Source organism: Oreochromis niloticus, linkage group LG19 (assembly GCF_001858045.2).
Source record: "Oreochromis niloticus isolate F11D_XX linkage group LG19, O_niloticus_UMD_NMBU, whole genome shotgun sequence".
In the NCBI taxonomy this organism is placed as follows: Eukaryota; Metazoa; Chordata; class Actinopteri; order Cichliformes; family Cichlidae; genus Oreochromis; species Oreochromis niloticus.
In genome coordinates this window covers 29,683,357-29,701,351 of record NC_031983.2, presented here as the reverse complement: position 1 = coordinate 29,701,351, position 17,995 = coordinate 29,683,357, and the positions used below count along the sequence as shown (strand labels likewise).

The 17,995-nt window shown below is 44.6% G+C and overlaps 2 protein-coding genes across 2 annotated transcripts; one reads left to right on the top strand and one right to left on the bottom strand.

Annotated features, from left to right (window-relative positions):
* Positions 1 to 1,146: 1,146 nt before the first annotated feature.
* Positions 1,147 to 3,757, bottom strand: clec14a (C-type lectin domain containing 14A). The gene is made up of 2 exons (XM_003457223.5): positions 3,566 to 3,757; positions 1,147 to 2,824 (listed from the first exon to the last, which is right to left on the bottom strand). Exon 2 carries the CDS (start codon positions 2,787 to 2,789, stop codon positions 1,722 to 1,724), a length of 1,068 nt encoding a protein of 355 aa, XP_003457271.1. The 5' UTR covers positions 2,790 to 2,824; positions 3,566 to 3,757; the 3' UTR covers positions 1,147 to 1,721.
* Positions 3,758 to 8,966: 5,209 nt separating this feature from the next.
* Positions 8,967 to 15,428, top strand: foxa1 (forkhead box A1). Its single transcript, XM_003457203.5, has 2 exons — positions 8,967 to 9,257; positions 11,057 to 15,428. Exons 1-2 carry the CDS (start codon positions 9,192 to 9,194, stop codon positions 12,221 to 12,223), a joined length of 1,233 nt encoding a protein of 410 aa, XP_003457251.1. The 5' UTR covers positions 8,967 to 9,191; the 3' UTR covers positions 12,224 to 15,428.
* Positions 15,429 to 17,995: the final 2,567 nt, after the last annotated feature.

Below are 17,995 nucleotides of genomic sequence, written 5' to 3'. Positions count from 1 at the left end.
AAAGGTCCTCACTAAGATAGCAGGCGTGTGTGTGTGTGTGCGTGTGTGCGTGTGTGTGTATGTGTGTGTGTGTGCGCGCGCGCGCGCGCGCGCTGGCCTAAATGTCTGAAATAGAGTGGAACTTTTCTGTTAGTCTCTGCTGACGAGCCATTTCTGGGCTTGTGATGAGAAGCCGAGTAAAAAACACTGACACAGACTTCCTACGATGCACTTGATTACTGAAGGGGACGACAGATGTGTTGACTGATTGTACCGACTGAACTAAATGATCCGTTTGTGTGTTTTTAAACAGAAACAAACTGGGTTCAGGGCTGAAATCAGAGCTCCTGTTCACAGGCGTGATTAATCAGATCATCAGTCCTGCGTCCCCCTGAGTCAGGGGTGGGGGCAGTTTCCTGTCTGAACTTTGCTGTTCTTCAGGAAACAGGAAAAGCAGTTTGTAAACACAGAGTGGCTGCTTCCTGTCCTGCAGAAACCTCGGTATATGTGGCCAAAAGTATGTGGACAGCTCAATGTTTCCATCATTGCAGCAGCAATAGGTTGGCCTTCGGGTGTCCACAAACTTATGTCTATAATGATGCACAGGGGTGCTTTCTATACCAGAAACAGCTAAACATCGTAATTATGATTCACTTTAGACCTTCTGTACTTCGCTGTTAACCTCTCTCCAGAGATCTGGAGTTATCCCAACGGATGTCCCAATAATTTGGGCCACATCCTGATTAAAAAGAGACAGCAAGTTTCTTGAAGACGTTTCATCCGAGAAGCTTCTTCAGTTCTAAGAGCAACTGGTGGAGAGTTCCAGATTTAAGCCCTATGGGAGTGTCCCCGAGAGGCCCGTGGACTCTCCACCAGTTGCTCTTAGAACTGAAGAAGCTTCTCGGATGAAACGTCTTCAAAGACACTTAAAGAAATCTAAAAGAAAGACGCTTTTTTTCAGAGCTCCTTAGATTATGATGACCTGGATGACCGAGAACCTTCACAGACACTAAAATATGTGGACAGCTGTGATATTATAGGATAATAGAGGCCTGGTGTCCACATACCTTTGGGACATTTTAGGAAGTGGAACACTGAAATTTCTGTTTTTGTAAAACATTTAAAAAAAACTTATTGATGAACATGTAAAAGTCCAGCATCATCAGGTAACAAAGATTAATAAAGTTCTGTTTAATTCAAAGATTACTCAAAAACAGGAAATCAGCAGATTGAGCCAAACCATCAGTTTTTCAAAGTAAAGTTAACTTCCATGTCATTCAGCAGTGAAATTACCTTTTGTTTAAACATTTATAGTGAAGTGAAATACAGATTAACTATATTCTGTCCTTAAATAAAGAATAATATTTAAACAGGTGAATTTAAATGATCAGTAAAATGAATTTAAAAGTATTTAAACAATTTGTTCTGCTACTAGACAGAACGAGTGAATTTTATTGGGTCATTTAGAAGAAACTGATCAGACGTTAACTCAGTTTTTAATTTATTGATCTTTTCTAAATGAACCAATAACGAACTCAAGAACATTTACCTGTGAACAGTTTGTGGGTTTCAGCCTGGCAGACAGAATTCAGGGGTTATTTTGAGCCTGTAAGTCCACAGACAGGTAAAAGCCTTCAAAATGTTCAATAATTGAAAAACAATCAACAACTTTGTAACTAAACACAGCCAATCACAGCTCTGTTCCCTTGTGTCAGTGGCTTCTCATTGGTCGATTAGGCTGTTTAGGCCAATGAGAAGGAATCTTTCCTGTTCTTGCTTTTCATCTCCATCTTCTCCGCCTTCTTTATGGCCCGTTTCTTTGACCGCCTGTTCAGGTAGCATTTCACCGTCACCGCGATGACCACCAGCAGAAACACCAGCACCCCCGTGGCTATCAGCACCGGGAGCAGGATGGTCAACCGCAAGACAGAGTCTTCCTCTTTCTGTGTGGCGTTGGCACACTCTATTTTGATGGCAGTGATGTTGGCCAGGGCTCCATTCTCCAGTCGCCACACGGTGGGTTCTCCGGAGCAGACCAGGTCAAAACTAACGGAGGACCAGCACTGCACCTGGATCTTCGTGTTACCCGAGAGCATTTTGAGTGAGCGAGCCTCAGGGATAGAGGGGCGCTGGCATGAACGCAGCTCTGCGGAATGAGAGTCATTAATAAATCCAGGTTCACGCTTTGGTTTTGATGGTTTTATAGGTGTGTCCTCAGGTGAAGGTGGTTTTGTAGGTGTGTCCTCAGGTGGAGGTGGTTTTGTGGGTGTATCCCCAGGTGGAGGTTGTTCTGATCCTAGCTTGATGGTGGTGTCCCCATCCTTCACTTTGCAGATAAAAGCGTTTTTGTCCTTATGGCAGTTTAAAGGAATCAGACCCCAGGTCACATTCAACCCATCAAACTGTCCCTTCAGTGCAACACACCGGTCTGTGGTACAGGTATGTTCTGGGTCCTCCGCCCATTGGCTCACCTCTGACTCCTCACTGTTGTTCTCTAACCATTTGAATCCCCTCAGTGGCTTGGACCTGTCTATACACTCTGAGCTGGTGATTCTCAGCCCGACCCAGAAGGTGAACCCGTTCTGAAACGGCTCTGATTTGAAGATGAGCTTGAGGATTTCATCCACTTCCTGTTGGGTGGCGATGGTGGTGAGGACACTGCCGCCGGGACACTTCTTAGCGGCATTGTTGAAGCTGAGTTTGTTGTGGTTCAGGATGTATCGTGAAGACGGGGCAGAGGAAATATTTCTTAGCAGGAAGACAAAGATGCAAAGATGCAAAGTCCAACAGCTGCAGAGCTGAAGCGCCATATCCTCTAGCTCCACCCCCTCTGGTGATGATGTCACTATGTCCAGAGATCAAAAAATCAGTTTGCTATTTGAAATTAACACAGTCATAGACAGGATTTGACCTAGTCTAAAGCTACCCTAAACTGAACATTAACCCAATCTAGACTCTGTCTAAACTCAGCCTGAGCCCAGCTTTCACTCGGGCTGAACCTCTAACTCCTGTGCGAATTGATCATTAAACAGCAGCTCATTTGCAGCTTTGCTCCTGGTGTGCGGAGATTCTTCCGAATATGACAGGAGATGACAACTGAAGCAGCTGGAAAACCTGTAATGCTAATGTTAGCCATGCAGTATTAGCTTATGAAGGCAGCTAACTGCTAAGCTGTGTTAGCTTTTTGTTGATACACATTAAATCAGCGCTTCACAGTTTTTCTGTTTCTTAGCAGCTCCAATCAAACACTCATTCAAAACACTGCCCCCCGCTGGTAAATATCTGAGTTGCATTTGACCAAAGGGTTAATTACACAAAGTATCTTTAAAGCAGTTTGTCCTGAGAGACGCTGACAGACCTGAACCTGCAGAAAAACTCTTTTTACAGCTCATCTTGGCAGATTAACTTTTCTCGTCTTTGTTAAACGTCCTGAGCAGATTTTTAAACAAATAAAAGTTCTCAGCTTCAGCATCGGATTTTTTTCTGTTTCAGTGAAAATCACTGTTTTCTGTTTTTATTCTTTTCAAACCAATAATCAATAATCATGTCTCAGTTTATTTGACCCTTTCTAACTTGTCCTTCTCACCAGTCCAGTCAGTTTCTCCTCCTTCCTCCTCCCTCCTGCTCCTCTTTGCTCTGTTCTTTCCTCCTTTTTCTCCTTCTCTCCAGTTTCTCCTCTTCTTGTTTGTCACTCCTGCTTTCTGTCCTCCTTTTTCTCTGGTTCTCCTTCAGCCAGACTGCCAGCCTCACCCTCTCCACACAGTGCCTCCTCCTCCTCCTCCTCCTCCAGGACAGGATGTGTGTTGTGTCTTGATATGGCGAGCTGGTTTCCTCCAGAGAAATTCTGCAGCCCAACTTCAGGTTTCAGATCAGAGCACAGATAAGGAACACGAGTGCTGTGAATGTCATTGCAACTATTTTACTCAAAAGAAACAAAGACCATGGAAAGCAGAACATACCGAGATCAATGCACAGCAGCGTGAGCGGTGGGAGGAAAAGTCAACACAAATAAAATTTTTATTTTTTTAAATGGACTCTGGTTCAAAGCCATTAAAGGCAGATCATGTTCAGAGTCATTCTCTGTCTTCAATGTAGGAACAGGTGAACATTCAATGGAGGATGAAGAAAAAAGGTCCAGCTTTAAAATTTAAAACATGCATTTATCTACCAACCTGAATGACTTTTATTTTGAAAATCTCATGAACACAAATCTTCAGCGTGTACAGACTCGCTCCTGCGACACATGCACTATGTGTTATGATGCTGATGCTTAGAGATGCTGAGCTCCACTTGGTCTTAGACAAATGTTAAATAACTAAATTCAGATTATGCAGTCAGGTGCAGACTGTGTCTATGAATCCTCTTCAGAGAGCTCTGCCACTCATAGTGCTGTAATAAGCTTATTTTATATCATTATGTGACCTCCGTCTCCGCCTCACAGCCAGGTTCATAAATGAGGAGCAGCACAAGGAGAAAAAGGAGACCAGATGTTTGGAGATGCTTCTCACAGGAAAGCTGTGACTGTAACTTCGGCAGGTCAGCGCTCAGAAACCACACAGAATGAAGCTCCACCAAAAACATCAAATTACTGATGTTTTTGGTGGAGCCTCGATGAGTGACCTGCTGGATGTGAAGGTGAAGACACACCCGAGTCAAGTTTACTCAAAGCAGCTGCACGTTTAAATACAGAGGGAATTACTCCTGGCGGTCTGACAAGGAGATGTCCACCCACACCTCATGCTGACTGAACCCACTGAAACATCACGTCACACACCTGGATCAGCTGTCTGACTGTTTCCCACAGACCCTGCGCACCTGTTCGAGGGTCCAGTGTCAGATCACCAGACTGAGTCTGAGGCAGATTCGCCTCTTTAGTGTGTCATCGACACGCCGGCCTGAGAGAACCTGCGCGTGCGCACACATACACACACACATACACACACACACACACTGGACTGATGCCATCTAGTGGACAACAACAGTGTTGTTAAAGTGCTCTAAAATAAAATACTGCAATTGAAACATAAATGAAGAAACGGCGAGGTCATGTGACTATGCAGTGGAAAGTGCAGCTGTGCAATGCAAGCTTTGATGACTGCGCATTATTCATTCGATTTTCTGTGTGTATGTCTTAAATATCTAATAATCACATCAAAAATGATCGATCTGGATGGAGTTTGATTGCACAGGAGGGAGCAGAGGAGGTGAGGGCTGCAGCGGGTTGGTGAGGAGGAGGTGAGCAGTGTAAAGGAGTCATTCTGGTGCAATGAGAGCATCACTGTGAGGCCAGGGCTGGAAAAGTTTCTGTCTCACACATGAAAACTTCATCAACATTTCTACTTTTATTTCCGCTGCTTCCAGTAAAATCAGTCCCAAACGAGAACAAGCCCACGGTGTTTCCGGATCCTAGCACCGCCCCTGTGGCGGTGGCTTCAGCAGAGGGAAAAAGATGAACAATGTGGCATTATCACAGGTGTTACAGGACTGTAAAGTCACACCTGGGGGGCCGATGCGTGCTCAGGTACATGCTTCATCAGCGTTAACAGCACAGGAAAGAGGTCATGGCCGCTTCCCCGCAGGTTTCACATGCACTGCTTCGCATGGCCACCAGAGGTCTCCCTCAGCCTTCAAACAGGTGCTAACACCTGCGGAGGCTAACAGGAGGGGAGGGAGCTCCTGCTGGAGAAGAAACTGCAGAGAGGACCGGGAGCTGTGTGCCTCCTGGAGATGAAGCTCACTCTGGGCAGCAGCGCCAGCCTCAGCGAAGCGAAACGTTCCACACGTTTGACTCGGTGCAGATTTCAGGCTTCCTGGCAGCCCAGGTTTGGGACCTGGTTTGTGCCGCCTCGGCCTCAAACTGTCACAGCATGGATAAAGTCACTGAGCTGCATATCAGCGTGACCAACAAAATCTCGCTCTGGCTCTTCGACTTCAGCCCTGACACAGACCTGAACACCAGATCAGAGGTCCCTGCCTTTATTTCTGCTTACACCGGCGTCACCTGCAGAGAATCACCTGAGCCTGATCGTGGTGAAGTCGTCCACTTGTGCTGGGTCGGACCGTCTGCAGGACTCTGCTGGATTGTGGGTAATGCAGCCTGATGAGGCTGTGCTCAGAGAAAGTTTCCTCGTGCGCGGATGTTTTCACAGCTGGGTTACAGGTGGAAACTCCACCAGGTGAGCAGGATCAGGTCCAGGACTCCCAACCCAAATCCACCTGAAAGTTCAAACTGAACAGCAGGAACAGGAAGCAGCTGCTCAACAGGAATAGAATAGAATAGAATAGAATAGAATAGAATAGAATAGAATAGACGGCAGTGCAAGAAACAAATGACAAAAAGAGATAAACAGCAAGCGATAAAACGAAGCTGGATCAGAAAAATGAAAGTGAGCCTCAGGTGAGCTGCAGGTGTACGTGGGCAGCAGCGACCGAGGTCACCTGAATTTTCTGACAGTCGTGCTGCCATCAAACATCTGTACATTATTTTTTTTCCATGCATAAATGAATAAATACACAATGAAGTCAGTTATTATCAGCACAGAGTCATTGTCGTGGTAACACCCTTTTCCCCACTAACGCACCTGGAGTCAGTTCCATGCTTATGTCACTTCCTGTGACTCCCTGTGTGTCCAGGATAACCGCTTGTGCACATCTGCACGCTCACACGTGTGAAGTTCCTTTGTGCCTTTATTCTCCTGCGTGTGATTCTTCCTGCTCTGGTCTGTGCAGCGCCCTCTGCAGGTCCTGCAGAGGGCGCTGCACAGACCAGCCGCTATCATAGGTCAAAGGCGATCGTGGCTCAAGAGAGCTGCTGACAGGAGAAAGAACACCTGTGTGAGAGAGTTCAGGTGAGCGTGGAGGTCAGAGGTCACATGGTGTTCATGTGAGCAGAACACTGTCTGTTTGACCTGCAGATGAACTCACCCAACATCCTCGGCCATGACTCACAGCCGAGAGATATTTCCCCCACAGAGAGGGGAGGAGTTCACAGGAAACCACGGCAACAACAGGGCTTTAATAACAGCCTGTAACACACACACACACGCACGCACACACACACTTACTGTTAGTGTGTGTGTTACTGTGTGTGTGTGTGTGTGGTTTACACCAGTCTTCTGATTGGTGGATGTTTGGTGTTACCCTGAGATGAAGATGAAGATGGATACCCTTGTCCTTCTCAGTGGGTCCCACAGAGCGGTAAGGTCCAGGTCTTTGGCTCCGCCCCTCCTGGAGCCGCTGTGTCTGTGTGTAGGAGTGCAGGTGACAGGTGAGTCAGTGAGGAGCTTTTAGTGAGATTTAAGACCTTATGAGTCACAATGAAACCGCCTCCGCCTCCTCCTCTTCCTCGGCGTCGACCTCCACGCTGTCATCGACGCCATGTGAAACACAAGGCGGGAGTGAATAAAAAACTGGAAACAGGAAGGTGCAGCGTGACATCAGAGGCTGAAAATTCTCTGCGGAAAATATTCATACCTCATGTCACACAGGTGTGTTCACACAGCCACACCGGCAGGTAGGAGGAGGAGCAGGTACAGCATGAGTCACATGACCCCGTCTGCTACTATATGAACTTGCTCTGACCCTGAGAGACGCACACATGAAGATGATCTAGTCTCTAAATGCAGGTAAAAGGAGACCCGCTCTCACCTGTCCTGATTATCACACCTGAAGTCAGGTGTACCTGCAGACTGTGACACCTGCAGTGGGGTAACACTGATCTGGGTGCAGTTTCTAACAGAAGTTAAAGGTGTGCTTTCACCTTTGGAACGTTTCATCTTTCCTTAGCAGCTCTGAAAGCATCACAAAGTCTGGCTCTTCCATACAAACAGGTGCTGCACAGGTCTGAGGGTCTTACCTGGACTTCCATCCTCATCTCAGCTGCACCTCAGTGAGGAGGTGTCCTCCCGGGCCTCCCCCTCTGTGTCTCCGCTCAGTGTTTGGTTTAAGTGTCCTTAAATCCAGCAGCTCGTCCTCTTAATCCAGTCCGATAATCCGCCGCTGTGCTCGTTCATGAAAGCTGCACACTGGGCCGTCAGCTGGAGCAGAGGCAGATCTGGGACCAGCCAGTATAATAATAATAATAGTAATAATAATAATAATAGTAATAATAATAATCAATAATAATGTTTCTTTGTGGCTGTGAATCCTAAAGTCGGGTCTCTTTTGTATGGAGAGGAGTCCTGTTGAGGGCTTTGTCATGTTTGTGGGTCGGCCTCTGTGTGTGTGCAGGCCTCATTCACTGACCTGAGTGCAGTCAGACCATCAGCGCTGAAACATCTGGAGCTTCATGAAGCCACAAACCAGCTGTTTAACGCTGATGTGTTTCCTGCATTTCAAACACGTTAGAGATTATTTTTGCTCATAAAACTTTAAACAGCAAGCCTGCCTTCAAGAACCCCAATCAGCTCCTATGGTTTTTCACATTAAAAGCTCGTGCTTATTTTTCAGGGTTTGACTATAATTTACTCTTATTGTGAAGGACGATGACTCTTTTATTTAAACTCAAAAACAATGTGTACTCTTTAATGAGGTGTTCAATATAAGACTAAAAACTGCGTGTTTTTAAAGGGACATTTGTACAGACGTGTGAAAGGTTGAAGCGGCATTAAATGAAACTCGAACTGAGGATAATGAGAAATAATGAATCTTTTACCAGGATTATTTCATGAAGTGATGAAATAATCCTGCACACGTCCTTTAATCTCAGTCTTCAACAGAAATGGAGCGAAAATCCTTTTTAGACGGACCTTTGTATGCGCGGCGGCGGCACGTGCACTTTTATGTTTATCTATTGAAATATTTTTAAAATGTTAAAAAATATAAGATTTTGTTTTCACTTTATTGGGGAGTTTAAACAAAAACAAAAATCAAACATTTTCAAAAGTTTATAAAGCAACGGGCCCGCTTCCGGTTCTGTGATGAAGGTGAAGCCGCAGGTGGAGGCTGAGTGGAGGAATGACGGGATGAGGAGGGGGGGGGAGCAGCGGAGGGCCGGACCTGCACGGGGAGGAGGAGGAGGCTCACATCAGTCCGCAGGTCACCATCACCTCCTCCTCCTCTTCCTCACTAACTCTCGGCTCGGCTCGGCACGCTTCCACCTGGCGCAGCGCGCAGACACTCAGACGGGGACAGGACCGGGAGGCCAGGAGACCCGGAGGAGAAGACCCGGAGCGGGACCTGCAGGATCCGCGATCGGGCCGCGGGCTCCCGACATGCTGGGCACGGTGAAGATGGAAGGCCACGAAGCTCCGGACTGGAGCGGATACTACAGCGAGGAGGTCGGTCACCGCCCCGCGCACGGCGTTAGACCCGGGCTAAGAGCCCGGCTGGATTAAAGCGTTTAACCGGAAAACTGCGCGAAAGTTCTCCGGTTAAAGTTCGGGTTCCGGTTTGGTTTTAAAAACTGTGTTTTTTTATTCCGTTTTTATTTATCAGAATATCCAAAGAAAGTAAAAATGAACTTTATCAGAGAGAAAGCGACAGATTTAAAAATCTGTTTAATCAGCTTTAAATCTTTCTTCAAACACGAGCAGCAAAATCAGAGCGTTTGGTTCCGGATAATATACCTTATATTAACTCTATAATATTTAATATTACATAAATATACTTAATATAAGAGAAAAAGTCTGCGGCGATTTTATTCAAATTAAAATGAAAAAGATTTTTAAAAAAAAGTTTCAGAGTTTCAGAGAAAATCAGAACAAAGAAGCTCCGACTCAAAAATCGGGTCTTTTTCAAACGGACTCTGGCGCAGACACGAATCCGCTTCTTCGCTGCGGGTATTGATCACTGATTATCGGAAATAATAATAATGATAATAATAATAAGAAGAGCCGCTATTACCTTTTTAACCCGAGTTAATTTAGCAAAGATTGAAACAGAACGTATTTGTTATTCTATCTGATGTGAAAACTTTTATTTAATTATTTGATTCATTCATCCGTTTCATTTTTAATGATCTCAGTTCTGTTTCACCACAGAAAATCACAGTTATATTAAACAAATATTAACAATAATAATCACAGGCAGCAGTAACGTTTTTAATGTTTCAGTGAAATCTAAACAAACTGCGTTTATTTCACCTTCACGACGTGAAAGTTTAAATAAACTTTGATTTATTTTAACGTTAAAAAACGTTAAAAACGTTTAAAACCAGAACAAAAAAATCATGAATATTTTAAATTAGATTCTGAATGAGGATGAAAATCTTCCTATAATAAACTAATAATCAATCATTTTATTTAATGGGAAAAAAACGACGCTGTGGTTTTATTTATTTATTTATTTATTTATTTTTTAAAATCCCGTTTAATCAAAAATCTGAAAATTAAAATCAAACTGAAGCTGGAACAAAGAGCAGGAGGCCGCTGCTGACCGAGCCTCAGTCAGAAACAATAAAGTTTAATAACCTCAAAATAAACTGCAAAATTAAAAAAATAACAAATTAAATTAAATTAACTTTGTTCTCTGCAGCTGATTAAAACTTTTAAAATGTGAATGTGGAGGAGAAACTCGGACCCTACATACTAGTATAAAGTATCATTATTGTTATCATTAATAAAACGCATTAAGAATGAAAATCAGATCCTGTCACTTTAAACTGTTCATCAAATACACAGAAAACGTTCTTTAAATGTTCTTTAAACCAGGTTCCCAGGCGTGTATCATTAATGGAGTGCTCTTTATTTCTTACTGAGCGCTCACACACACACACACACACACACACACACACACACACACACTTCAGGATTGGAGGAGCTGGGCATCGCGCCGCTGACTTTTCCTTTGGTCTGCGACCCGCTCTTCCTCCTCCTCCGGTCCTGGGCTAAGATCTCTGGACTGGGCTTAACCCTCCTCTGCAGACTTGACTGTCCACCTGATTCTGGAATAAAATCTGAGGAGACTCTTAATCAAGTTTCACATTTTTACAGGCAAACAACCAGCAGGGGGCGCTGCAGAAGGACCAACTGAACAAACTGGGTCTTAGACCTGGCTCTGGTTTCAAACTTTTCTGTATTTAGTCTGACTGGTCAGTGTCTTGGTCCTGGTTCTGACTGGTTCTGGTCTCTGTCTGCAGGTCTACTCCCCAATGGCCAGCGGTGGGATGGGTTCTGGTCTGGGGATGGGCTCCATGTCCGGCTACATGTCGAGCACCGGGACCACGTCAGGTTCCTTCAACATGTCCTATAGCGGCACTTGTCTCAGCCCTGCCCCTGTAGGAGCAATGGGGAGCTCTGCTCCGGCGGCCATGACGGGGCTGGGTGGGGGAGTGGCATCGATGGGCGGGGCCTTGAGCCCATCTGGGATGGGTTCGGTGTCGGCCCAGCAGGCCTCGATGGGCCTAAACCCGTACGGCGCCATGAGCCCCAGCATGAGCCCCGGCATGGCGTACGGCGGAGGGGGACTGAACCGAGCCCGGGACAACAAGGCGTTCAGACGGAGCTACCCGCACGCCAAGCCTCCATACTCCTACATCTCCCTCATCACCATGGCGATCCAGCAGGCGCCCAGTAAGATGCTGACGCTAAGCGAAATCTACCAGTGGATCATGGACCTGTTCCCATACTACCGACAGAACCAGCAGCGTTGGCAGAACTCCATCCGCCACTCGCTGTCCTTCAACGACTGCTTCGTGAAGGTGTCGCGCTCGCCAGACAAACCGGGGAAGGGCTCGTACTGGACCCTGCACCCGGACTCTGGGAACATGTTTGAGAACGGCTGCTACCTGCGTCGCCAGAAGAGGTTCAAGTGCGAGAAGAAGATGTCGGCCAAGTCAGACGGCAGGAAAGAGCAGGGGGGCAGCAGCGGAGGCGGGTCTGCGTCTCCCGCAGGGGATGCCCTCAAAACTCCGGGACTCCTAGACTCCTCGCTGCCCTCCTCCAGCCAGGCAGCTTCGTCCCCCGGGCTGGACCTGCGGGGAGGCATGGGCGGGCCATCTGACCTGAAGGTGTCCGGCGCCCAGCTCCTTTCCTCGCTGTCACTGCCCCCCCACTCCATGGCTCACGAGTCGCAGCTCCATATCAAAGGAGACCCGCACTACTCCTTCAACCATCCGTTCTCCATCAACAACCTGATGTCGTCCTCGGAGCAGCAGCACAAACTGGACCTGAAGGCCTACGAGGCCCTGCAGTACTCCTCCTACAACACCGGGGCAGGGTCCGGCCTCGGGGGGAGGACCATGGAGCCACTGGAGGCTTCCTACTACCAAGGGGTCTACCCCAGACCACTCCTCAACACCTCATAGTAGCTGCTGCACCTCCTGTTGGACTCTCTGCATGCAGCCGTCATAGACTTCCTGTTGGACTGAGACGGACTTCTGAACTCCTGCACTGTGACCGAACCGGGACGCCAACAGACACGATGAGACTGACCCCAGGTCTGTGATCTGCTTTTACACACGAGTCACAAATGATCTGAGGTACAAAAACAACAACCGGGTCAGACTTGAACCTGAGTCCAGATTGTGATCCACCTGAAGAACCCTGGAAGTTAAACCACAGGGTTCTGCTAGGAGGTGGAGCCCGGGAGTCCTGGTTCTGAGTCTGATCCTGGTTTGGTTGGGGACACAGAGAAATCCAGTACTGCAAAACCAGCGTCATTGGACCCGTTCAATACTCAATTCCTACCGGTGTGACCAGACTTCCTTCAAATATCAGCAATGTCAGTCTGCATGTAGGCAAAGCCATACCAAACTTGATTCAAGTTTTACGTAATTTAATGTTAGTTTTCATGGAGGCAAATTCTGTGAGTTTAAAGTGTGAAGACCTTTAGGTTTCTCTGATCCAGGTCAGAGACTCGGTTCTTTAAGAACTCGGGCAGAACTCTCTGCTGTCTCTGAGATCCTGGTCAGCAGCACACATTAACCTTTGACTGACCTTTCACCCTCAAGTGTGACCGAACATGGCTGTTTGGGCTCAGGCATCCGTGAAACTGTTGGTGTCCCTCAGAGGGCCATGAGCCGCAGGTTGAGCCACAGTGGTTTGGAGTCCTGCTTAGAGCAAGGTCAAAGGTCATACTGCAGATGTTTACAAACACATTGATGATCAGGACTCGTCTTTCTGATCAGGATTTATTTCTCCCACGACCTTGTCTGCTCCTCCGCTGACCTCTGGCAGGATCGCGCGGCCCAGCCTGAGAACCTGCCGCTCAGATTAAAGGCTTTTCATTTAAAGGATAATTTCACCCCAAAAACAGTCCCGCTCTGCCATGCTCACCACACTCTCCTCGCCGCCGTTTGGGCAGTTTTTGATTGGCTTCAGAGCTGGAGGAAGCACTCAGTCAGGAAAAGTGTTCAGAATATTGAAGCTAAAGTACTCTGACGTAGCTGTTACTCACAGAGAAAATTAAAATATTTGTAGTCATTAAAAGTTTATAAAGATAAATAAATTTCCTGATACAGCAGCTTCAGCTTCTGTTTTAAACAAAACATTCATCTTAACAGGGTCGCGGAGCAGGAACAGCACGACGACATGTCCGATTTTCAGATCGAATGCAAACAAGTTCATTTGACTTCCTGTGAGGCTGAAAATTAAAGACTGCAGAACCCGAGGAGCAGAGTGAGGGTCACACAACATTCACACACAGATGAGGCTGAAGCTGCTTTCAGGGTTTCGGTACTTTTACTCGAGTAACTTCATTCTGAGTACTTTTACTTGACAAACTTCAGACGTTTATGTGCCGCTGCAGCTAATGACTGGAACTTTTTTTTTTAGTGATCTAACAGTTTATAGACGTGCAGCTGAGACGATCGATCAGTGATTTGATTATTGATGTTTTTCACTGAAAAATATTTGCTGCTTTTCTTTTTAAGTTTGAGGAAATATTTTAAAAACCAAACAACAGCAGCACTTTAAAACAAGCTCGACAGAAACAAGAAACAAACCCGATAATATACATCAATAATTAGAGAGTAGTTTTACTCTGATTACTGTTAGTATTCAGTGTAACTCAAATTGGTTATGATTTTCAGGTATAAAATCAAACGAGTTTGAGGTGAATGAAAAAATCAAAACAAAAAAGAATCGTTAATCGACAGTAAACTATCTTCTTCTCACAGGGTTAAAGCACCTGCGTCATGTGACCAACAGAAAACCACCTGATCCATTTTATCCAATCACAAACTAACAACATAAACCTGAATTACATCATAACTCGTCGTTATTGTTATTTAATGGTTTGTTTGGGGTGGAATAACCTTTATTAAATTTTAATTCATGGCCACTTCATCGTTTGTCACTTAGTTTCAAACTGGAGTTAAACTTTCAAAGTAAGTTCATTGCAAGAAGCTTCAAAATAGGAGCGTGGAGTGTTGGAGCACTTCCTGCATCTCTGCGTCCATGTCGGTTCTGAGCATGCTCTGTAGCTCTTTCTTGGCCTCACCTGTGTTTTAGCGCTACCCCCGACGTGACCGGAGACACGAGGCCGCTGGAAGTCTGCCAGCGGTGCCCTCCATGCCACACTGTGAGGAGAGTAGTTGTTGTGACATCACAGCCTGGGATGAAGGGCGTGGCGTTCTGTGGCTGAGGTGTGGGGGTCACTTCCTGCTCGCTAGTTTAACCACTTGAGGAAACTAAGAAACGACGGCACCTGCAGCAGAGCATGCTGGGAGTCTACATCTGCACCAAACGCTGAAAACTCAGGTCACATGACCTCTGGCACATAAACAGGAAGCAGAGAGACTCATGAGGCCGATCAATAATCAATAACTGATCGAGTGTTGGCGTCATCCTCCAATCAGTCGATCGATGATCTGATCGATCGGTGACTCTGTGTGTAAAAGCAACATCACTTCCTGTCTGTGTATTTAACCCATCACGATTATTGATTATTGATTATTACCATGTGCATGAATGAAGTGGGAGGTCTTCTTCTTCTCCTTCTGTCGCGTCCTCGTCGCGTGTTTGTTCTTCGTTGGTTTTGATGCATGTTTTAACTTATTCTGTCATTTTCAAATAAAAACAGGGAACGCTGCAGGCTGATCGGGTTATTGATTGCTGATCAATTCAGACGTGTTTCATTTATCGATCATTTCCGTTACTGATTACAAAAAAGACAGGTGTTGGAATCAGCTGATAATCGATCAATAAATGTCTCTGCTGTCCTGTAAAAACCACGTATCTCGCTCAGAGAACTGATTTAATTATCAGGAGAACAAAATTACTGATCACTTATGACTAATCAATCACGTGCAGCAGTCAATAACGATCAGCTGATAACAGCAGAATAATGAGAACTGAATCGATAAAGTATCAGTAAATTCATTGATCTTCGATAAGCTGAGGACAGAAGAACATTTTCAATAAAAACATTGAGAAGAACGATCTGATTTTTACTGGTTTTAATTTTGTCTATTTGATTTCATTTAATCGAGAATTTTTTTTCCAATAATCGTCAGTTTCAGCAAAAACAAAGAGAACGATGACTCGAAAACTCGTCCATCACTCACTGTGATCGTTCAAGACTCACTGAAAAAGTACAATCAAATAAATAGATGCATAAAATAAACGAATAAAATAAAATGTTTATTTGTTTTATTTTATTTTTTGTTATCTCTGGTGGACAGAAAGCTCGTATCTCCAGGCTTCTCTGTGACCGCGTTTTTGTTTGTTTGTTTGTTTTTAGTGTAAACACCGGAAACAGCTGATTTGTTATTTTTTCCGTTTTTTATATTTCGTTTCTTTTATTTTGTCCTGTTTTTGTTTTATTTACAGTTTTAATGATGGTTTTTATTGTTTATTTGTTTGTTGATTTTATCTTCACATCTTTCTGTCGCCGTGTTTGTGTTTCTTTAATTATTTTTATTCAATTCTCCTTTATTTGTTTTTTATTCTGGTTTTATTCGCGGTTTATTTTCACCGCTTTGTTGTAGTTTCTTTATGTTTTATTATTGTTGTGCCCCCGGTGTTTCGGCTCCTCTCGGCTCGTGTCTCGGGGCTCAGGCCGGCCTCGGTGCGCCTCCCGCGGGCTCGCTGTGCGGATTTCGCGGGTGTTTGCGGGCCGTGAACCTGAACACGAGCCGACAGATTTCACTTTGATCTCGAGGTTTTTCCCCTTTTTGCCGCGAAATGTTTCCAATGATCCCGGAATTACCCGCCAATTATCCGCGGACATGAACCCGCAGCGGAGACGCGCACAGAGGCCCGGACGGCCGAGCCGGGCCGAGAGGAGCCGAGGGCCGCTTCGGAAGGACAAACAAACAAACAAACGACGAAACAATAAACGTAAGAAATTAGTAATGAAAAGTAGAAATAAATAAAATAAGAAATAAAAATCACAGAGAGGAGGACGCACGAGATTTCAAAATAAAACCTCTGTTTGGATTTAATATAAAAATCATGAAAAACATTTATGTTGAAGGTAAAAAGAATTCAAAATGCTGACAGAGAATTTTTCTTATTTTTATACAGTTTTTATTTTTAATCAACAAACAAACAAACAAATAAATAAAAGCAATTAAATGATTTGAGCTTGTTTACAGAGGAGCTCTTCGTTTGTTTCTTTGTTTGTTTTTGATCATCGAGAAAAGTCTGACTTCTGATATGAAAAATAGCGCTCTGAGTGTGTGTGTGTGTGTGTGTGTGTGGGGGGGGGGGGGGGGGGGCGCATTTGTTTTGCTGCCGTTTTTCAAACACTGACCTTCATGATTTAACACTGAGACTTTTATTGTGGAGGATCAGAGCTGACTGTAGACCAATTTATATGTTCATTAAAACACACACACACACACACACCTGCATGCAGAGAAAACCTCGTGTGTCCCGAGTGAAGCAAATTTCACAAACACCAAATTCAGGAGACCTGAGCTAAAACCAGGACCCGGCCTCACGAGGCTCCTGGTTTCAGTTCCCTGTTGTGCAGCGGACAGGAGCTGTTGTGTTAAAAGGATGATTTATAGAAATAAGAAAAAGGAAACTAAGGCGGTGAGAGAATGAAGAGAGATGAGACAGAAATGTGACACAAACCATTTAAATTAACGTGCATTACCTGGAATAAAACACACACACACACACACACACACACTGCGTGGGGATCAAACATAAGACTTTGAAATGATAAAATAAAAACGAGTTCATTTTTATGTGATGAAACATTAAAAGTGAAACCTTTTTAAGATTAAAAGCCGGCGGTCACACATCAAATATTAATTATTGATCAGTGACCTGATGGATGAGCTCAGAATCTGATTTATTCAGAAATAAATAAATCAGAGACCTTTGATTTAAAAATAATTGATCATGAATTCTTTAGGCCAAAATAATCAATAACAATCATCTTAAATCATTTTTTTCTAGACTTAATAAATTTAATTTGATCAATCAAACGTGCACCATCAGTTTATAACACATGATTATCGATCATGTTGAACATCCTCAGCAGGATGATGTGTAAACGTCGTGTGAACATTTGTTTGTTTTTTCCGTGTTTGTGGCATAAATCAAAAATTATTAGCAAAAGTCTTCCTGCTGATCGTTTCAATCTGAACGATTATTGGCAATAAATCTTTAATCAAACGTGAGCAGCTGTCACACGTCCTCATTGTGACATGAGTATTAGTGAGCCCTGATTTTAAACATGTTCCAAACATGTGTGAGTTTAAACAACACGTGGGAAACACTTGATTTCAAATATGAAAACGGCGAGTGTCATCTCCGAGGCAACACAGCAAACATTCACACTGAACATCGTTATTCATCTCCGAGAATCAAACACAATAAAAACACTAAACAAAGATTGATAATAATAATCATGATGATGCAAAATAAGTAATAAAATAAAATAAAATAAAATAAAATACAAGTGGGTCTTCTGCAGGTATTTCATAGTAAAAGTTTATTTTTCAGATGTCAGATGTCGGGGCTTTTATTTTCTCGGGCTGATCCTCGGACTGTCCGCTTAGCTGATGCGACTCTGGCTGAGGACTGTGAGAGGAGGTGATGATGGAGTTGAAGACGGAGGCCGTCGCGTCTCCTGATGGAGCGCAATCCTCCACTGTAATACGGGCCATATGTTCTCGGCA